The following is a 22,978-nucleotide window of genomic DNA, read 5'->3' as shown; positions in this document are numbered from 1 at the left end:
TTGAACTCCTTGACTTAAAATCCTTGCCTAGTCATTTCCACCAATTCCAAGCATTTACATCATGACCTTTACCGAATTCTAGTTAAGACTTACCATTGAAAGACCAACCTTAGGGGCCAGATGGCAGTGCAGTGGTAAAATGTGACATTCTGCTTGGCAGTCTCACATGGAAGGGCTGGTGGTTTAAGTCTGGGAACTTCTCCAAGTATTCTAGGCATGTTTTGGTCCATAATCTGGGGATGGATTATGATATTGAGACCCTGTGGGGAGTTCTTTTTCTCTCTTGCTCATGGTAGAAATATACTTAAAAACAAACAAACAAACAAACAAAAAAACCTTAAACAAAACTCCCAAGTTTCAATAAAATCTGATCTTGCCCTTTCCCCTTGAGACACTACCAAAGCTCTGCTGATATGGGGCTCTCCATTAAGGCAGTAGACAATAAACTGCCTTGTATTTTTAATAGATTGGGTTCATGGGAACCAAGAGTAAACAATAGAGAACAACTATGCACTACATTCATGTAAAAAAGACAAAAGGAACATGCAAAACCCATAATAGGTACATTAGGAGATTGGTATTCTGTCAATTTGTCCATTTTTCAAAATTTTTAAGTGGTGTTCTTACATAATGAGGGTGAAGCTTACTTCAATCAATAACTAAGAATTCATTGTGGGACAGACACTTTTTAATGTGTAAAGATCAAATAAAGGCAAAGCTTTGCAACTTGTTATTCTTTTTGTTGCATTTTGTAGAACAATCAATAACAATCCTGAGAGGAGCCTTCTTAGGTAGGAAACTGGCTATTCATATTGTAATTATGCTTGTAGAATCGAAATACTTATGGGCTCAGTTGTAATGAAAATGATCCAGAAAAGCTCTAAAATCACTTAGTTAATGTTGAGAAACAATCAGTATGACATTGACAACAGTCTTTAAATGGGTTTTGGCATTTAATGGGACAGAGGCTTCAGATAATGGTTTGCTTAGCACTGAGTTACATAAATGTCGTAAACCTAACACAGCATAGACACATCTCACAAAATTAAAATCCAGACTTTATTAACAGAAGTCTTATAGTCAATGGGTTTTGCAGTACTTGTCAAATAGATTTCCCATCATTTTATGAAGATCAGGGAATAGAGCTGGCATGTAAAGTGTGTCGCATCTGGCAAAGGTACCATTCAACCATTCCCTTGTACACCTGGAAATTTTGTATCCAGTTGTGTAATGCAAACAAACTTTGATGGTTTGACTTGTTAAAGTGGCTCTAACTAGTTCAGGTAAATGTTACCTTCTCCATAGGATATTAACCCATAGTGTTCCTTTTCAACCTTTGTTCTCTATGGCATAAATGGAGCTCTAGGGAGAGTAAAGTGCATCAACCAGGTCACAACATAACAAAAACAAGATCCATCAACAAAGAAACCTGACATTTTCACAAAAGCAAGATAAAGAGATTTATGTAGCTTCCATCCCAGGTAAAGACACATTGATGACAGGAATGAAGACAGAAATATTAAGATTAATCTGGTAATTTTATTTAATATTTACCATTCAGCAGCAACCAACATGAACATCTGCGCTAACAGAATCTCTTGAAATGTTCTGCTATAGAGCTGCTTCAGAAATACACGCACATGATAAATTCAACTGTTCACTGCCAAAAGGTTTTTTTTTAAAAAAAAATGGCTTCAAGAGCAAATAACACTGATTTATACTGTGCCCAAGCACTAGTCAACAAATCTATTAAATTACACAGGAAAAAGAAATCAAAGAAGCGTTGTTATCTTATGCATGTCATCTTATTTAAATGGAAGGGTTTACTTCTTTAAAGCAACAGAAATACAGAGCTTCCTGTGTGTGTGTGTGTGTGTGTATGTATATGTATATATATATATTTATATATATTTTTGCATGTGATTACAAACACAAAGTGTTATCATCAAAAGCAAAAGCAAAAGCTAATTCAAGAAATTTCCAACTGCAAAACTTGCAAGATACAAAGCTAAAATTCATATGTTCCTTTTCTCGATTATGAATAGTTTCACTAAACATAAATATTTTAACATATATTAATTTTTTGACATTCAAAATTGTAAAGTCAATATGGCAGAATTATTGTTAAAAGCACATATGTACAAATATTTTTCCATACATAAAGTATTTGGCATAATTATAACAATCATACTGCATCCACAACTGTTTGCTTTTATTTTTCCTTTTTTTTTTTTTACACATAATGGAATCTCTTATTAAAATTAACCAGTTATGTACAAAAATACTTGAACATTTATTATAGAAAACCTCTATAACCAGCCTCAACAGCATATACCTGCTGAATGGTTTCATTAAGAGAATATAAAAAAGTGGTCACTGCCTTCCAGGTAAGCTATCAACAAAACAAACACGGTTAAAATAAAATGAGCTTCCCAACAAAAGAGGGAAAATATTTAACAGTATGATTTAAAATACAGTCATATCTATTGTCAATCGAGTGTTATAAACAGTCAGTGAAAGAAAAAAACAAAGATACAAAATACATTGCTACATACAAGGTGCTTTTTTTCACAGGCCTACGACTGTGGCATTGGCGCCCCTATTGAGATCTCAGACGGTATGCTGCGATCCTGAAGCTAGCGCAGCCTAGGCCATCCTCCTTCAATAAAAGAACAACAGGAAACCAGCTCCACTGGTTATGGGGAGCCATGAGGAATTTTTTTTTTTTTTTTTTTTTTGTGCAGGATTGAAAGTGAATGCCTTTGCCTTTGGAAAGTCCTTTTGCCATTTAATCATGCTAATATAGTTTCCCAAAGATTTTTTTTTCTCTTCATTTACACTATTGATTGAATACTGTCCTGTATCGATTCCTGAATTCTTGTTAATGGGACACGGTCATTTGTGCCTATTTAATACTTGAACATCTGTTCTTCTTCAATGACAAATTATATCTAGGAAGCTAGCAAGGAAGGAAGCACAAAAATTCAAGTAAACACTTCTCCTGGGGACTTTTGCTTCATCTAGTTGATTGGAACTCTGAAAGCAAACTGCACCTTGAAACAAAATAAGAGTAGATACGGCGGTGACAGGGTACTAAAAGAGTGAGCAACCAATTCACAAAGCAGTTTCAAGAATGGAGACAGCTGTCAGACACGGAAAGCAACCTTAAAGAAGTAGTTTGTTTCAGTAACAAAACAACTTCCAGTCCCAATCCTGGCAACCCCTTTGGTGTATCTTCCAGCTAGCCCTGGCGAACCTTTAATGTCGAGGCTCTGCATTGATCACTGGGCTCGGAGGAAGAGCCAGAAACCTCACCTCGATTACGGAAGTCTTTTAGGGTAAGGTCCACTGTGTTAGGGTGTGCATTGACGTAATAAGCTTTATCAGAGTATCAAGTATTCAGTAAAAAGTATACAACATTATCACGCAGTGCATTGTTTGACAACATTGTATTGGTTTTAAGACTAAACTATGTAAAAAAAGTGAACATAAAAAGATACAAAAGGAGTCTGTATCACTATTTACCACTTTTCAAAGGAGAAAGGTTTTAATGAAATTCAACCATACTTCATGTAACATCTGGCGTTTTAGATCAGTAACTTCTACTATTGTGCAACATTATATTAATAAGCAAGTTCTAACTCCATTTAGAGAGAGATCTGAGTAAGTTATTAAAGTGCCTACACTAAATGTCTTGTCACCATTTTGTAAACGGCAAGGAATTCATCGCGGGTCACAGAAAAGCGACTTAGTTATAACTGCGAGACCTTCCTGGGCAGGGGCCTGGGCCTCGGGCCGGGCTCAGTCCTCCGGGTCCCATTCTCCAGGTGGCCGGATCGCGCTGCCAAGGGTTTGGGGGGCAGAGCGGGCGGCTCCGGCGTGACGGGGATGGAGAGGCTGTGAGGTAGCGGGACGGGGCGCCGCAGAGTCCGCTCGTACACGCTGTAGGGGGGCGGCGTCTTGCTCTCCTTGCGCACCGGCTCCTCCGGCCCGCCCCCCTGCGGTACCGGGGCACCGCCGCGGGCGCCGACTGTTCGTTCACCTGATTTTCGAAGCCTGAGGTTTCCGAGGTGCTACACCGGCTGAGAGACGAGATGCCGCTGCTGTAGCTGCCCGACAGGACCGGGGAGTTGGAGATCAGTCCTGGGGAGTGATACTCCACTGGAGACGGGGTGAAGGACTGCACGGAGCCCTGCTCCGACCGAAAAGGAAAGACACGTGAGAGCGGCAGAGTCGGGGACCAGAGGCAGGAACGCTGGGTGGGCTGGGTGGGCTTGCAGGACGGAGCCCCCACCTCCACGCAAGTCCTGAAGCCCTAGCCCCCAGCACCTCAGAAGGTGGCTGTATTTGGAGATAAGACTCTTTAAAGAGGTTGACTGAGTTGAAATGAGGCCAGCAGGGTGGGCTCCAAGCCAATCTGACCCGGAGTGTGGACACACAAGAGGTTCCCGTAATGCAGACACAACCATGACCGCCAGGCACAGTGAGAAGGCTGGCCCAGCTCAAGCTGGACCCTCCGGAGAAGAGAGGCGCCTAGGGCCTGCTGCACTTCATTCCGCTCTCACTCCGGAATCCTGAGTGAGGTTGCAATCTGCAGCCCTCAGACTCTACTGGCCTGTGTGTGTGTGTGTGTGTGTGTGTGTGTGTGTGTAAACTGTCAGAAGGCGCAAGCACCGGGCAGAAAGAGATGGAGAGAGAGACAGTGAGAAAGCACATCCAATAGGGTGTGGTCGGGTTGCAGTCCCTTCTCCATTTGTCCATCCTGTTGGGATCATGAGCAAGCACACATGCCACCACAGGATCTTCAAGCCACAGGGCTGGGGGGGGTGGGGCAGTGATTTCTCACTTTCCCTCTCCCTCTTTGTCTCTGGCAAGTACACAGCAAAAACCAAAAATAGATGTTATGTGCGTATGTATATATGTACGTGTGTGTGTATATATGTTAATATATATACACAATGGAGAACTACCCAGCCTGGAAAAAAAGAATGAATTCTGTCATCTGTGACAATACAGATGAATGTGTAGGACATTTTGCTAAGTGAAATAAGCCAGGAACAGGAAGACTAATATTGCATGATCTCACTTGCAAGTGGAATCTATAACGTTGCATCACAGAAGTAGAGAGGCGAATGGTAGATACTGAAGGCTGGGAACACACAGGGGTGAAGGTGTGGGGAAAGAGAGCTCTAGGTCAAGGGAGCAAGGTTTCAGTTAGACAGGAGTAATAAGTTCTGGTGATATGTTGCACAGCACAGCGACTACAGTTAATAATACTAGATGTATTATTAATACTAAGTATATTTCTAAATGACTGAGAGTAGGGATTTTATGTGTTTTTATCACCAACCACTAATAGACAAGTGAGGTGACAGGCATGGTAATTAGCCTGATATGATCATTCTACACATGGAATAAAACCTCACATTGTACCTAATCAATATAGACGATTATTATTTGTCAATTAAAAATAGAGTTTCAAAAAGTGTTTTAGCATGTTAAAGTCTTGCGATAAAGAATGTTGAATAACTTTGTTCAGCCCAGTGTTTTCTAAACTTATTTGGCCATAGACCTTTTTTTTTTTTTTTCACTGAGAACGGCCTATAAAACTAATACTCTATGGGGCACACTTGAGAAATGCTATCGTAGGGTAACTTTACCTTGGTCTGTCTGTCTCTCTCTCTCACTTAAGAAAACAATGTGGGTAGACAAATCCTTCTGTTTTGTAGGAGCCTAAAATGAAACAAGACTAAGAGCTCCAGAATCACTGCTATCTTGGTAAAAACTTAGACCTCAAATTTAAAATAAGGCAAGTACGCTTAGTCTTCTCTACAGGGTCAACCCCATCATTTGATTACTTCAAGAAGCCCCACTACCTCTTATTAGTGTAGCAAACTGCACACTAATCATAGCAAAGGTAGTAACTTGGTAGCAGTGTGCCCTCTACTGCAACTCAGGAGTTACAACACAAACGTTTGATCTAGTTTCTCTTTCTTCAAACCCCATTTAAAAGACATGGCTCCAAGGCTGCATATGGCCCGTCAAAATATATGCAGATCTGCTGACAGATAGTATACACCAGCTTGCTAACTAGGACAATTGGATAGCTACTGAGCATTTTCAGTCTTTGGGTTCTTTTTATTTCCTAAGACTTAATCTCTAAGACTTCTTACTGGCTTATTACTACTCTGCAAAATCAAGCTGAAAAACACTGATAATCCAGTAACAATACGTGAGAGCGCTTTGCGAGTGGGAGTAAATGCAGAGGTGCCGCAGCCCTGATGCATTCCTTCCCATCACGTCCAGGTGACAGGCCACAGCTTCCAGAGCATCTGCTCTCACATACACTTTGTAACAGCTACTTTGCAGAATGGCAACAAAACTAGCAAATAGTTTGGTCTCCCCAGCAAATGTCTGCATCGGAAATTTTGGCAATGCCAAGGAAATCACATGTCTTTATGATTTTTCCCCCTTCATTTCTTTTCTTTTTTCTTTTTTTCTGGTTTTATTTTCCAGAGTCTCAATTTCTTTGAGCAACTATCCTTAACAACACAGATGCGGTAGATCACAACCTGCCCGTATGTGTTTGTCGAGGCTAATCTGTGTTTTTCACATTAACTACAACTGTCTCCTCCACAAAAAGGACATGGAGCACGTAAATCTGAAGTCATTCGGGTACACGATCATTCTTTCCACCTCATATTTGCCTCTGGTGCAGTGACTCTGAATGCTAGGCTCGCATATGTAATGGCAATCCTTGCAGCCAGTCTGATTCAATTTGGATAGACACTAAATGTTATTCTTGCTCTTCATTAGAGATTTAATATGTTTAGAAATGTTAAATAGCCTGTGTCTACATACCAATCCAAACGCCTGACCTTTAAAGCTTTCTCCTTTGGTCCCTAGAAATTCTCTTATCCATTTTTACCATGTTATTTTCATGATCAAGTATATATCTCTTTTTTAAAAAAAATATTTATATTATTAATCATTATTATTATTTCATTTGACCAGAGAGAAAGAGAGAGAAAGTGAGAAAGCAAGCCACCAGGTCCAGGACTTGAACCAAGGTCATCGGCCATGTGGGAGCCCAACACCTTAACCACCATGCCACCTGCTGGCCCCTCAAGTATGTACTGCTAATGTAAATGAGATCGCTGATAAAAAGTATTAAAAGAGAGACAGTTGTGTTTGGTTTTGTCAAAATGGGTGAGGGATGATGATAAGGGCAAAAAGTCCCAGAAGAATATTTAGTATGATGGTTGATAGTTTTCTGTGTGTGTGTGTGTGTGTGTGTGTGTGTGATGTGCCATAAACCAAAAACCAGGCTGGAAGTGTCCTAAGAGGTACATCAGGACCACATTTCTTTCCTCATCCAATAGACACTGACTCTAGTTGGAACATTTTCATGGTCACCACTTAGAAAATGAAGCTAATAATCTGGAACCAAATGGCTGCCTACACAGAGGTGGCTCCCCCAGGGGAAAGCCCAGGGCTGTTTTCATACCCACCTTCCCCAACCCTTTCTTTATACGCTCTTGGCCTCATCTGTGCACATGAAAACACTTCTTGATGTATCTGGGATAAGCTTTAGGGGGAAAAAGGAACCTGAGCCAGTTTCTAGCCTCAGTCTAAAGGGGGCCTGTACCTTCAATGGCGATCGCCCAGCAGGTGAGGGGGATACTGACGTTGTGTGTCTTGCTGGTGAAGCTGTAAACAGATGGAGAAATAGTTCAGTTCAGGAAAACCAGACAGTTGATCGACTGTCTACAAATGCCTTCTGTGTACTAACCCAGACAGATGACTCAGTGCACAAGGGCCTCCTAAGCACAGCAGGGCAGGGACTGGGGGAGGAGCTAAGACACCTGTCTAAGACAGATGCCTTCACAGAGGATGGCATTGCCAAGACACGAGGCAGTTAGTGAAAAGTTCGCAGTGTGTTCGTGAAGCTTTGACCAAAGAGGCAGGGCCCCAAATTGGTCCAATCAGTGTCTTTGTCATTTCCCCCAAGTCCAGATCCTTCTCTACTGCTTCATCTTATTTCCTAAGGTGCTCTTAGGTGTGAGGGAACAGAAAGCAGTCCTTAAAAAACTGACCTTGAGGTCAAGAGGCTGACCTTGGCCTGAATAGCAATGGGAAGACCAGGGACACCCAGGCAGCTCAGAACAGGGCCACAGAATCTATCTAATCTGCCTCTACTTTTACACCTCCAGTACTCCCAAAACAGATGGAAGACCCTGGGCCGGGTCTATACAAGAGATGGGCCATGTTCCATTTCTCCCCTCAATGTCTGCACTCAGGTCTTCCCTTTGTCCCCCGGGGGTCGTGTGCTAAGGGTTTCATCATCTGGCAAAGATGAGTGATCTCTGTTTCTCCAACCATATTTTCAAGTCCTACACTGGGGACACAGCACGTGCAATGGCATGACTCTCTGGGGTGTGCTTATGGATCGAACCCAGCTCTCTAAAGCATAACCATGTACCCTAAAAGCTGGCTGTGCCAGTCAGTAGGGTCAGGACAAGCTACACTTCTCAGTTCCACATAGAAAGGTTCAGTGAATTCAGGGCTAGATGCTCTGTGATTAGCTGTCACTCTTCCAGCTGTCACCCTGAGGCTTCTAACTTGCAAGAGAACTATGAAAAGGCTGAAAGACAGACAGTTACAAAGCCCCACAACAGTGACCACAGATGATGACATAAGGACAGACCATGAGAGCAATCAGTGCAGAAGGGAAGGCAGCCCTGCCAAGTGTAGTTGGGAAAGGTCAGGTTGCCTTCGTGTTCTGAGACGTCAGGGATTAGGGAAAGTGGTCCATTATTATCCCATGGGCCTTGTGCAGCCCCTGAAGGCTGGGGCATGCTGTCAGCACGCCACACACCAGCCTTAGTCCTCCTATCCTGTCAACTACGGTGTTGATTATGGGGAAAGAAATCGCCTATACATAGAGAAGCCCTTGCCGACTACCAAATGTTTCCGCCATTGCTGGGCAGACGTTGAGGTTCTCTATCTCTGGGAACCCTCTTTCTCTTGACTTAGGCACTCATGGACACCACCATGGTAGCTCTGGCACAGAGTGAACAGTCACAGAGATACCTATTTGTCTAGAATGGCATTTTTCCACCGACACCTAAAATATATTGTCCCATCAGTATCCTTGTCGTCCACTTTGAACGGGCCTTGAAATCTACCATCGACCTTACTGTTCCTTAAAAAACGTGTTACAAGTTCTCAAATTTCGGGACACAACCAAGAGTGCCTGACTCTGTGGCCATCATGAATGAAATACCAGTAGTTGGTTGATGCGTGTTACTCTGGCATGGTCACTCTGATAGAGAATGCAGACAATAAGCTTAAAGTTATTTTTGGTTCTATTTAAAGATCTTGTGTTTATTTAAAAAAACTTATTGGTAATGTGACTTTTAGCTTTGGTAAGTATAGAATATATCGTTTATTTTAAAAAGAGATAAAGTCAGCTTTCTTAGTAAAAAAGAAAATAGAAGAATGACGTGTTCGTAGACAGCAAAGGAAACATTATCATTCCAGAAAAATCTGTGAAGAAAATGGTATCCTATTTTATCTTGTTTTCAGACTGTTGTATCTGTACATCTTCATATCTTTCCTTGCCATAGGAAACTGCTGAAAAGACCCTCCATGCTACTGGAACAGGCAGGCCCCTCTTTAAAAAAATAAAAAGCAAATGGTTTGTTCAGTAGGAAAGGGGGCCTGGTTCTGCCCTAAAGTCACAAAGGAAGTCTCTTAAGAACCTCAAAACCTAGTGAGCAGAAAAATCACCTAAAAGATGTGATAAAAATATACACTCTAGGGCCTTATCCCAGAAATACTAACATTCTGATTAAGTAGGTCTGATATTAGATCCTAGAATTTGCCTCTTAAATCGCTGCCCTAGAGGATGCTGTGCCCTGAAACAACCCAGCCCTTTGATACATATTAACCTTGACTACAGATCTCTCAAACCAACAAGTAACTATGGATGCAAGGTTAGTTATTCCCAGATTCCTATTAAAGTCACTGTTTGTCAGTTCCTACACAGGGGCACGTGAAAACCTTGGCATCAGTCCTGAATAAGATTGAAGAACGTGGCTGAGTTAGCGGAGGCTGTAAGAATGGGAAAATTCAAGGAAAGGACAGAGAATATGCTAGTAGGCTGGCAGCTGGGGTACCGCCCCAAATTTTGAGGATGGTGCTTAGAGGAGGGCACTCAACCAAATCTGTCGGAGGGGTTCCTTAGGAGTAGTCTACTGTTGGACTCCATGTGACAGAAGTTCAGGAAAGAGGAAAACATAAATAAATTATGCTGCTAACAAGATTTTTTACCTCAGAAACCAAATGCCTACCTTTCTCTGAGGAATTCAGGACAAGTTGGAGTTGTCAATAAAAGTTAATTTATAAAAGTGATTGTTCAAATGCTTCAAATACCCACCAGTCTGTGTGGGTCTTGGAGGGACAGGGGGAGAGATAAGTTTCCCACTATCCGACATGTTCTTGGCTTCCTTCCCACTGTCCAGGCTCCAGCTGCTAGGGGTGGGATTCACAGCTGGAAGGAAACAACACAGCTAAAAACACATGGTCCATCTTTGCCCTTCAGATGCTAAAGATCTTAGGAGAAAGTCCGAACTATCCAGAATGAAAGAAATCAACTGGATTAAAATAAAAAAGCAAAAAAAAACCCCAGGCAACCTCTTGAATACTAAACCTTTATTTAATTGGCAACCTAACAGTTATGGTTGACATTTAATTGGGTGATAGCGTGTCTCTTTATTTCCCTCAAGCTGTCAAACAGAACTACAAATCTCTACACTGGAGTGTAAAAATTGGTTGAGAATTACAAATGTATTTAGATACTGGAGAACAGATGGAAGATGTAGTTACTAGACTATTTAAAAACCGAGTTTATAGTGGAAATTTTGGGACAAGTGGCACCTAAAAAGGGAAAAGTCAATGGCAGGCCAATGCTTGGATAATCTGGCAGAATTAATGGGAAAGGACAACAAACCATACCATCTCATTAACCCACTCTGTGAGGAAAGGGCCGTGGTTTCTAAACCCAATGGATTATACTAAAGAATGTCCTGAAACAATAATTTGGAGTGTTGACAGGATCATTCTTGCGGTCTGCTCCGTGCTTCAGTGAGATACAGAAATGCGGAGCAACCCTGTAGGAAAGGGCGGGGCATCAGGGTAATACCTATGCAACCAGGTTTACAACATCGGCTTAGAGTTGTAGTAGCTCACTCCCTGGACAGACACTGCCATCTGGTGGACATGTTAAGGATTTCAACATTTTACCACTGCCTTTATTTAATGGGGTGGAATTACTGGTCTTAAAATACATCTTTCTTATTCCTTTTATATTTGCTTTGTGGTTCTCTTTTGTAGAAGGGATGAGGGAAAAAAAAAACCCTCATTCTGTTTTCTACTGACGAAGATCAATGTATGACTTGGGACGTTAAAGTTAAATTTGTGTTTTAAAATAATTTCGGCTAAGACCTCGCTGATTGCCATCTCCCAAGGAAAGTTTTAACGTTAATATATCAGTGTACCCAAATGACTATACAGCCTAGTTCTTAATGAGGGCAATTAAAGAGCACTCTATTGAGACATTTCATTAGTGACTCTTGATTTACTGGCCCGTGGGACTGCTCCTATTTTTGAAGCTTGACCCTGAGAGAGGTAAATGGGTGACTAGCTGTAAGCCCCGACTCCCACGGTTGAGGAAGTCACATTAAATCCAATCTTCGTCCTCTGCAGTGTCGCAGACTGATGCTAATTGGCTATTAACTGCTACGCATGTATTTTGTTCTCATTTTTCTGCGTGTGACCTTGAGGCCGGGCACACACTCCATTATGCACTGGATTGCAAGTCTTAAATGGTGCCTAATTGTACGAGAGCTGTATCTGAGTCACCACAAACAATAGATGAGCTGGCCCAATGAGCATTGTAACAGAGACAAAGGATGGGACCCGCAGAATCAATTTGGGAAGTTGCTATTTTCATTGTGCTGAACAAGTAACATAATTGGCAACTTTTTTCAGGAAGAGCAGGCATTGCCTGGGTGACTTGCTAATTGACAAAAGAAAAAAAAAAAAAAGCTGTTAAACAAGGAGTTTCTAACTTGCTCAGATTCTGCCATTAAATTTTACAAGAGAAAAGTTTTGGAAGAATGGGTCATGAATGACCGTCTTTCATGAATTCCCAAGGAGCACACTAGTCCTGGTCATTAAGGATGTGGGGCGCTGCCTTCCACACACACACAGGGAAGACTAGAGAGAATGAGGACAAAACAAACCCTTACACGTTCCAGGACTGATGAAGGGGTTGGCTTGATACCCACCTTTCTCAGGTCCGGAAAGATTTGGGTCACTGCGTGGCAAGGCCCCATCTCCAATATGATTAAACAGCATCTTCTGGAAAGGTACAAGAATCTATTTTTATGATCAATATGCTGACATATGAGGCCGTTTAGAAAATGAGATCATTATCTCCTTACTGAAACTTTGTGTTCCAAATAATTTTTAGATGGTATGATGAGCCTAGGAACAAAGAATTCAATTTCATTTGGGGGGGGAGCAGAGTCTGAGGTTTTAAGGAAAAGAACACTTTAAAAAGTAGGCATTCGATTTTTCAATGTGAATGGTGAATAAATGTTCGTAATAAAATGTAGAGGAAAAAAATAACTGGCATAGGGCAGTTGAGCTGCGGCGTACTTTACCAATGCTAGACTGGTGATATGAGATGCAAGTAAAAACGAGAAATACCAGCTCCAAGAAATCTGCAGAATGCATTGAGCTCTTCCACATTTTACATCTTACATTAACTGAAAAGACATGACGTGTTGATATACTATGATTTATAATCTACAAAAATGCCAGTTTTACATGGTTCTACCTTAAATGATAAAAGACAAAGTGTCAAATCTTTTAAAATACTGGGCTGTCGGGCAAGTTATGACACAGTTTTGCATAGAACAGTACGTCATGACTTGCCCGAAGACCTAATAGACGCATTATAGCCATGTGTATTACTGAGACTTTGGCAATGTACACACTGCCTCAAAATTTTACCAAAAGCAGAAAACTTGGGAGGGTAATCAGCAAAGGCTTTCTCAGCTCCCCCGTGCTGGTATCACATCCTCCCAGAGCGGATGGAACAGACTGAAATTCCCTTGCAACATCAAGTGACAGAGGAAATAGGGCTGGTTAGCTGGGTCAGCCGAACGCACTCAGATATCATTTCTGCAAGACACCAGTGCTGCGCAGAGGAGGTATCCGGGGACTTTCGGGAAGATCACACAATCAGCAAAGATAAACCAATCAAGCCAAATCGCACTCGCTCTCAGCTCTCATCCACTTCCAGATGCAGCTACAGACTTCTGCCAGAATGGTGTAGAAAAATAGAGAAATTAGCTCTGTAGAAATAACTATTTATCTCTGTTCCCCAATCATTCCCAAATAATCTGCACAACTTAGAGCTACACATGAACCCACAGCTTTGAAAACACCCTTCAAAGTTCTTCAAGTGCCCCAGGGCCAAGCCCATGGCCCTGCCCTCACTCGGACTAGGAGGGATCATGTCAAAACCAAATCTGGGGTCCAGCTACGATGATATGCACTGCTAGGATGCTGTATAACACAGGGACCACTCAGGCCAAGGTTCAATTCCTGGTCCAACCTGAAGGATGGATTCAGTGTGCTCCTGTAATCCCAGCGATTTCGGAGGCTGAGGGAAGACGAGCACAAGCTCAAAGGTGACCTGGTCACACAGCAAGATCCTGTCTGAAATAGAGCTGGGCATGGTGGTGCATGCCTTAGCCCCACCTGACGCAGGAGGATCATGGCCTATGCTGGGTTTTAGAATAACAAAACCCAAACAAAAAAACAAAAATCAAACTAAAACTAAGTGTAGGTGGGAAGACAGGCAGGGAAAACCTGAGGACTCACCCACTTTTCCCTCAATGTATTAAAGAAGAAGGGCAAAGGCACAGAAATTGCTGCTGAACTTTTTGGTACCTTATTAGGGAAATGACTGCAGCTCTCTTCTATACAAAGGTATGGGCAAAAGAAAACCACAGGGTAGCCTTGAGGCTTCTCCTCAAGGGTTTTTAGCTGATGTAGGACATCCCCCAGATTTCTGCTACATACACATGCAAACACACACAGACAACTCATTCACCCTACTACCCCTTGTGAGGTGTGAGTAGCAGCCAAAACGTAAAGTCAGATCAAGAATAAAATCATTTCCCATTTCCCTTTCACTTCACCGCTCAGGTAATAACCAACATATCTCTATCAGAAACAGGGCTCAGACAGAAACCAACAACAGCCAGGAAACAGAGGTGCACTGCCCGCCCAGTCGGACTTGTTTTCTGACCCTGCCTATTTGGTTGCTGCTTTTGGTAGCTATCGCGTTTCTGCAGAGAGATGTAAGCAATTCCAGCTCTGTCCTTGTTTTCTAGTTTCTCCATCCCACAAAGGGTACCTGAGAAGGCTCCACGGGGGTTGGATAAATGGCACTGCATGGTCTCTCTCTTGGGGACAGGCAAGAGTTTTCTCTGGAATGTTTGTGTTTGTCAGATAACAAAGGAGAAGCTGGGAAGACAAGGAAAGAAAGCATTATCAACATTGGGGTGGCACTGGCCTGTCTAGAGGAGAGGGCCTGAGGGTGGGGCAGCTGACCATGGCTCAGGAAACTATAGCCTCAGTTCCCGAGGGCTGGGAAGCTCTCTGGGCACCCTTAGTCTACACACACTCTGGCACTGACCTCTGGCACTTGATGGAGCAGAACTTGTCACATTAGGTGAAGCAGAATGAGTAGAACTCAAGCTTGAGGTAGATGGACTTGGCTGGAAATAGACAGGGAGCTCTTGTCACACACTGTTCAGAGGCTTCACACAACAATGACATATTTGAAACAAAATCATCAACACTTTTTTTTTTTAGTTAGCAAAACACGAACAAAAACAAAAGCAAACAAACCAAAAACCACCAGAGAGGAAAAAGAAAAGCCATTCAGAAATACAGAAAAATTTAACTACCTTGGACTGATAAGGAAGCCTGCCTGAATCAATCAAGAACCTCAGATTTCGACTATTGCCAGAGGAATGCGTTCACATTAGTTTCAGCTACAATCTGTGACTTCACAGCATTCCATGGCTAAAGTGCAAGCACAAATGACTTCTAGTCTTGGGCACGCAAACAGGTAAGGGTTTCTAAAAGGCATAGCATGTGCCTTCTCGTTATCTTCAGAAATGTGGTCCAAAGCACGAATTTGGAAATGCATGTTATGCCTTTTATCCAAAGATGGTGAGGAAAATTTAAGCTTAGTGTTACTTAGCTATCATAAATACCGCATTAGTGGTGTCTAAATAAAACATTTGGTTGCAAGAGTTATGCTGGCTTTAAAAATCCCTTAAGACTACATTTTTTTATTTTGTAAAAAAAAAAAATTTGATTTCATATGGAAATCTTCCAACATATACATAAGAAGAAAAATTTTTATAATGGACCCTCAAACCATGTCTTCTTAAATAAAAAAAAAAAAAGAAAAAAAAAAAAGAAAGAAAAAGCTACTGAAAAATGCTAAGAGGCAGATAGCGTGTGGTGACATGTTCCAAGTGTCCTGGACTGAAGCAGAAGGCAGAGGTGGGTCTCAGAGTTAACCCTGTGCAGCTTGCCTGGGCTTTTCCATAGCTTGCTTGTGTCTTCTTAGAGCGATGGGGTGGTTTTGAGAGAAACCTCTTTGTAGACTCCAGAGACCAATAAAGCAATAAGAGTGTTTAAGGGTTTGCCATTAAGTCAAGTTCTTGCTCGTAGGTCTGTTCATTGTCACAGTAGAATGAACAGAAATGCTCGTGATTGAGACAGAAAAGGAATAAACACACCAGACAAAAAGCTAGTAAAGTACCTGCATGTTAAAGACTTCATCAGAGCTTTCTGATTGCCCTGTAATATTGCTTACTTCAGCAGAAGCTTGAGAGGACAGTGAGGAGGAAGAGTATCGGTTGACAGCTGGGTAACTTAATGGGCTGTTTTGGGGGGAAAAAAATGGTCGTTAACTCAGTCTCTGAATTGCAGTTTATCACATGCTGGCATGGTATAAAACTGAAAGGACAAAAAATACATCCCATTTTGCTGTCTTCTGTTGGCCTCAGTATCATCAGATGTTTGAGTTTATTTATTTCTCATGCTGCTGCCGTTTTACCAGTGGCAGATGTCTGCAGCTGCCTCACGGGTTAATTATTTCATTAAGAAATGGCGTATTTGACAAATTGTGCCATCAAGAATGAGAGAATCATTCCAGATCATCTTGTGGGGATGCCAAATTGTACGGTAATTGAGAATATGACTTACCTGCGTCGAGGAATTACCCTGGTACCATCTGGGCTCATAGAAGCAGGTGCGGAATTTCTACACACACGCGGGCTTCCATTAGGGAAATGGACAGGGCTGGCTTGTATACAAGCAGAGAACTCCTAAAGATTCAGGAAAGAAGTATTTCCTTACGGTGATGATATAGGCAAAGAAACGTAGGCGCTGTTTTAGTGTAGTGGATGCACAGCCTAACTGCTCCGCCATCTTCACCTAGGGGCCTATTACAGTACGTTCCACAATTACCAAGCTCTCCCTGGCTTACGCTTTTGTTTTTATAAAAGGTAAGCAAGGCAAATAACAGACAAAGCGATTTTAATATTCAAGGGCTCCCTGGGAAATGGTGTAGTGTGGCAGAAAAGCCAAAAGATGTCACTGTTGGATTCTTTACTGTCTCTCTAACACAAGGTGAATGGCAGTGGTCAGACTGCCCCACCAGGGACACTCGGCATACAGACCTGTATCCCTAAGCTCGACTTCATCACGAAGAACTGGTCCACCAGCTTTTTGTGAAGGGGTCTCATATCTTGAGGTACAAATTTCTCATGCACGGCCAAACCAAATTCCAGAATTTGTGCCTTGATAACAACATAAGGAGGAAAAACCCACATCAGCAACCATCTCTCACTAGGAACCAAACACCGTCTTGACATATTGCGCGCCTCTATCGTTAATCATCTGGATCTGATAAGATAGACACAACCATCACTTTGGAGGTGAGGAAATGGAGGGTCAGAAAAAGTCCTGCGTATAGTAAAAGACAAATGGGATTTGAACTTGGGTCTAATTCCAGACTTGACTTCTCAATACCCCACGCTTCTTTCCCATATATTTTAGATTTGTAATTACAACCTTTCTTAACACTTATGTGTCCCTTTGGGTTCTTCTGGCCCTTCCCAGGATGGGGTGGGAAATGGGGCAGGATTTGTTCCCTGATAGGAAGGTCAGGTAGTTGTCCTCAGGGATCCATTCTCTGATTGACACCATCTTGCCCATGTTACCCTCCTCTCTTCCATCAGGTTCTTTTGGGCCCATTCATCCTGCCCATAAATTTTGAAAATCTGGCAGGGAGCAGGGAAAAAAAATGAACAGGAGTCTTATAAAAGTTACTGTACATCTCGTTTTTGTTTTAAAATATGATTCTTGTTCACTTATTGCAATGCAAGAAGGGAACAGGTTCTCCTTTTTGAAAATAAGTTTCCTGCTGGGGGAACCTACAAAGAGATGAATAAAAACATTCCAATTTTCTTTGTTCAATAGAGCACAATTCCTTTGATTTGAGTAGTTCTGTCTTTTATGTTTTAAAAAATTCTCCCATGCCATTGTGGTCAAGAGAACAAATGCTGCCGGCTGGAAGAAAAATAAACCACACGTAGCCCTAGCCTTTCATTTTTTTCAACTAGTGAAGATTCCAGGTTGAAGCTCTAGTCAGACAGGAACTAGCCCTGGTGGGTTGGAGAACCCATCACGTTCTCTAAAGGACACGACTAAGGCAACTTCTGCTCTGGATGTCCACCTGCCATGAGGACATTTCTACGAAGAGAAAAATATCCTGAAATAACCAGCAAGGACATCTTTGACAGAAACAGTTATAGTGAAGAGTATATGTGAGGTCTAAAGGGAGATACTGATCTCTGGGATGAGGAGGTAGAAGGGATACAGGAGTTGAGCCTACTACAGGAGCTACAGGCTTGTCTGTTTCAAACATTAGCTATCAGGAGGCCTTTCTATTGTTTAGAGAATGTTCCAAGTTGGGTTCTCTATGAAGGAGTCTTTGGCATGGAGATGAGGGGATTTGGGGAGTAATTTGGGGTCCTCCTGCAGGAAGCTGAGACAGAGCAGGACTTAACACACACACAGAATACACTGAAAGAGGCCTGACAGGGGTGCAGTGGGAAAATGCAACATGGGATCACCCACATGGGAAGGTTCCAGGTTCCCATGAGGAAACCTCCCCGAGTATACCAGGCACGTGTGTGCTGATGGTCCTGGGCTGGGGGTGGCTGGGGTAGATAGTGGTGGCAAGACTCTATTGAGGATGCTATCTCTCTGTATCTCTCACTCGTGGAAGAAATAAACCTATTTTTTTTTTTTAAACAAAAGGTAAAAAGAAGTTTAGCTACATGGTAATCCTGTCAGTTTCTTTCTAAATCAGAGATATTTGGCCTGTCACTGTTGTCCCATGTTGAGCCCAAATGGTCAGGCTTTATTTCATCTCCTCTGTCTTGGATGGGGGCCACTGACAAGATAGTGACCTTGGGCCAGGTGGCTCTCGGGATCAAGAAAATTCCTGAAGGACTGACAGTTTGAAAGTATTTGTTGAGGACCAAGTTTTTAGTAGATGTAGTAACAAGTTGTTCCTGGAAGGACCATTGAGGCAGCCTTTCTCTGTACCTGTAGATAGTTTAATCTGAACTACTTTGTAGAGGTCCCTAGAAAGATGGTGCCCGCTCTAGCCCATCCCCCAATTTTAGGGTCCCCTAGAGACGATGTGACTTGCCCATGGTAACATGACTGTCATTTGTACAGCTTGTCCTGACAGGGCTCTCGTATTTCTAGGCCATGATTCTTTCCACAAGGTCCCAGGAACATCATCAGGCAGGACATGGAGAAAATAAAGGCTCCCTGATTTTATTTTTCTTGAGCACTTTCTTGGCCTTGAACTACCATTTTAATTCAGAGAAAAGAATCGAACCAGGCTGAATATTGCAGATATAGTTACGGGGTGAAGTGAACCACTCATAGGAGACTGTGCTCAAGGAAAATGCAGATACTTAAGACTTAACAGAGGTTACAGTAATTCTCTAACCCTAAAGTACTTATTTCTAGCATCTGTAACACTCGTGGGGGTCACACTTGACTTATTTTCTAATTCTTCTCTTTTTCAGAAGCTGTACAACTGACATTGTTCCAGCCCTGACACTCATCTATGGCCACTTCTCTCCTTCTGGTATCAGGTTTTGTGGCCTAAGCCTGCAAGGCATAAATTATGACTAAAACCAGATACAGCCTCATCATTTTCTAGTCCAAAAGAGCATGTTTCATTTATTGATTAGGGATTAACAAGTGGGAAGAGATGGTTATGTCCTTATTTATTATACATATTCCACTTTATACAGGAATAAAATGTCTTTAATTCCCATTTAGGCCAGCCTTCAACCACGGATCCTCCCTCAGAGGTTTTCCAGTTATTTTCAGGCTGAGGTCTATCAACAGGGCCACAGTCGGCAACAGAGTATTCATTCTACTTCTTCATATTTTAATAAACTGTGCTTCTTTTTAGTAGAAAATGATGAGTGTTATCTCGATTTGTCCATACCATATAACCTATAGGCTTAATCTGTAAAGCATGATACTGTTTGAATGCAAACTCTAATGACTGTCCACTTCCTTACTATAGTAAGTAACAATCTCATTCATTCATTTACTTTGACTTTGCCTGAACCTGTCTGACTACAAAATTTGGAGTGAAAAGTTGGCATTGAGCTGTCAGTAAGACTTCAGGGACAGAACATTCCAAGAACGATCTAAAAGACTATGAAGTTGTTCATTATAATATACTGCCTTAGCCTACTCATTGTTAAATCTATTTTTGCATCCACTGGGAAAAACAAATAGACATTAGGAATTTGGGATATGTTACAAGTGAATCTGCCACCCCTGCTGGCCAGCTTCAGTTATACCACTAAGGTAGAAAATCAGGTAGATGGGTCCCTGGGTGAGCAAGCACATATCTAGGCAAGACAGAGAACAGGTGATCAGCTTCTGCCTTCTTTACCTGCTCAAGCATCAGCTCTCTTAACCGCGCAATTTTCTCTCCATCTTCAGGGTGACTTAAGATATATTCTTTGATGAAAAATGCCTAAAAAGAGAAGGATCAGTTAGTCTACTTTAGGTGAATAACAAAGGAAATAGAAGACACAGTTTTTTGTTTGTTTTGTTTTTTGAGAGATTTTGCTATAAGGTGTGTGCACTCTCCAGAGAGACAGACAGAAATAGAAATCACTCCCCAGGAAGAATGGCCATGCCGCAATCTTTTCTCCTTCATTCTCCTCTTGGGATTTTGGGCATCCATGCACACGCACATGACTGGCATGAGTTTTAAGCCACTGGGTCTGAGACTTAAACTGCAGTTTACTATGTGGGAGTCCAGTGACATAATCATTGTACCATCTGCTGGTCCCCACAGTTGTTTTTAAAGGCTTGGCATCTTTTGAAAAATGACACCATTATAAACTACATTTGAGGACAGATGGAGTGATTCCTAGTATGGGTGGTCGGTCAGAAAAGGTGGATAAGAAAAGGATTGTTAATGAAAGAACAGAAATTGTACAATAAGTATCTTTGGTAAAATAAACAAACAGAGCAAACACAGATCAGTAAGCCATTAGGTCATCGAGAAAGTCGTAATGTGTTTTTCTATGCAAAATGCACCACAACTTTCCCGGTGACTCAGTCCAAATAAACTGCCTTGGATTCGGCATCACCAAGATGCTGGCTTCACCATTTAGGATTAGTTAGGGCTTTTTGTTTAAAACTAAGAGAACAGATGAAAAGCCTACTTAAGGAATCTTTTGAATAAGATTAGACTTCTTATACCCCTAAACCTCCTTGCTCAGGGAAATTACTTTAGATAGACATTTATTAAATGGTTTTGATCTTCACAATACTTTGTTTATCCAAGAAAATACATGTATGCAAGCATGTGCATGCACACACACACACACACACACACACACACATAACAAAGGAAATAGAAGACACAGTTTTTTGTTTGTTTTGTTTTTTGAGAGATTTTGCTATAAGGTGTGTGCACTCTCCAGAGAGACAGACAGAAATAGAAATCACTCCCCAGGAAGAATGGCCATGCCGCAATCTTTTCTCCTTCATTCTCCTCTTGGGATTTTGGGCATCCATGCACACGCACATGACTGGCATGAGTTTTAAGCCACTGGGTCTGAGACTTAAACTGCAGTTTACTATGTGGGAGTCCAGTGACATAATCATTGTACCATCTGCTGGTCCCCACAGTTGTTTTTAAAGGCTTGGCATCTTTTGAAAAATGACACCATTATAAACTACATTTGAGGACAGATGGAGTGATTCCTAGTATGGGTGGTCGGTCAGAAAAGGTGGATAAGAAAAGGATTGTTAATGAAAGAACAGAAATTGTACAATAAGTATCTTTGGTAAAATAAACAAACAGAGCAAACACAGATCAGTAAGCCATTAGGTCATCGAGAAAGTCGTAATGTGTTTTTCTATGCAAAATGCACCACAACTTTCCCGGTGACTCAGTCCAAATAAACTGCCTTGGATTCGGCATCACCAAGATGCTGGCTTCACCATTTAGGATTAGTTAGGGCTTTTTGTTTAAAACTAAGAGAACAGATGAAAAGCCTACTTAAGGAATCTTTTGAATAAGATTAGACTTCTTATACCCCTAAACCTCCTTGCTCAGGGAAATTACTTTAGATAGACATTTATTAAATGGTTTTGATCTTCACAATACTTTGTTTATCCAAGAAAATACATGTATGCAAGCATGTGCATGCACACACACACACACACACACACACACACACATACTCACGCGTTTATCTGCAAACTACCGTATGATGGGAAAAAGAAGTGGACATAACAAATAACTTTATGTTTGCTCTATTTGTGTCAATTGTGTCCATTGTAGTCCTAAGTTTATATAATAATAAGGATATATATTTTGAAAAAAAAAATTTGTGAAAACCCAAGAAATCACAACTGAAAACTTTCCCTTCAACAATAGTACCCAATCCTCACCTCTTGGTACCTGGAAACTCCACCATTAACTGCAGCATCAATAACTCCATTCAGGCACATGGTCAGGGGATTAATATTCTGCATCTGTCTTGTCTGACATTGACTAATCAGAGTCTTCAGCTGCTGATTCTTATTTTCTAACACTTCAATTGCATTCTCCAGAGGACTCATTTCTACCTGCGAAGTAAGTGAACATAAATATATATTGGATTTGGTGACATTTAAGAAGAAAGACAAAGTAGATTATCCACGTTCTGAATTACCAGTATTCCCCCTTGGCTCCCATCAATATCTCTGCCAGCACTAGAATAGACAAGGACATGGAAGTCAAGTTGGCTATTCAATAGAAAGGTTTGGAAAGGGCAGGTAATTATGTTCATTGGTTGAAATATGGTCGGGATAATCGGCAACCATCAACTCTATATAAATTAGTATTGTAACAATCCATTTAATTCTTAAAATATACCCGAATATTGCCTGTATTTTTCTTCTCCATAAGCATGGCAAATTTTTATTTAAGGAAAAATTCAAATACAGTGGGATCCTAGCAATGGGAAATGTATTGCAGTCATGATTTGGGAAGTGGCTGGGAATATGGAACATGAGAGGATGGCTTCTTGGAGGGTGTGAGGCTGGAACTGAGTACTGAAAAGATGAAAATGATGCAGTAAGGTTAAGCCATGTATTTTGATGACAGTAACAGCATCAATAATAATGACTGAAATTGATAAAAGTAGATATAGATTATCCAAGAAAGATAGTTAACTGATAATTCTTCCTTGATTTTTTTCCC

At 41.5% G+C, this 22,978-nt stretch overlaps 1 protein-coding gene across 4 annotated transcripts in view; it reads right to left on the bottom strand.

Moving 5' to 3' along the window:
• Positions 1–1,682: 1,682 nt before the first annotated feature.
• Positions 1,683–22,978, bottom strand: part of DOCK4 (dedicator of cytokinesis 4) — a 164,464-nt gene continuing 143,168 nt past the window's right edge. For 2 of the 4 annotated variants that reach the window (XM_014588159.2, XM_014588160.2), the window contains 11 exons: positions 22,186–22,362; positions 20,165–20,248; positions 16,845–16,964; positions 16,369–16,490; positions 15,923–16,043; positions 14,780–14,861; positions 14,498–14,607; positions 12,354–12,426; positions 10,442–10,555; positions 7,649–7,710; positions 1,683–4,192 (listed from right to left, as the gene is read on the bottom strand). In XM_014588159.2, the coding sequence (XP_014443645.1) occupies positions 3,749–4,192; positions 7,649–7,710; positions 10,442–10,555; positions 12,354–12,426; positions 14,498–14,607; positions 14,780–14,861; positions 15,923–16,043; positions 16,369–16,490; positions 16,845–16,964; positions 20,165–20,248; positions 22,186–22,362 (1,509 nt within the window). In that variant the 3' untranslated portion in view covers positions 1,683–3,748. The remainder of the gene's footprint in view (positions 4,193–7,648; positions 7,711–10,441; positions 10,556–12,353; positions 12,427–14,497; positions 14,608–14,779; positions 14,862–15,922; positions 16,044–16,368; positions 16,491–16,844; positions 16,965–20,164; positions 20,249–22,185; positions 22,363–22,978) is intronic. The other 2 variants (XM_014588161.2, XM_014588162.2) reach the window with 2 other exon arrangements.

The sequence above is a fragment of the Tupaia chinensis genome, unplaced genomic scaffold (assembly GCF_000334495.1).
Source record: "Tupaia chinensis unplaced genomic scaffold, TupChi_1.0 Scaffold000262_1, whole genome shotgun sequence".
Classification (NCBI taxonomy): Eukaryota; Metazoa; Chordata; class Mammalia; order Scandentia; family Tupaiidae; genus Tupaia; species Tupaia belangeri.
This window is presented reverse-complemented; position numbering and strand designations above follow the sequence as displayed.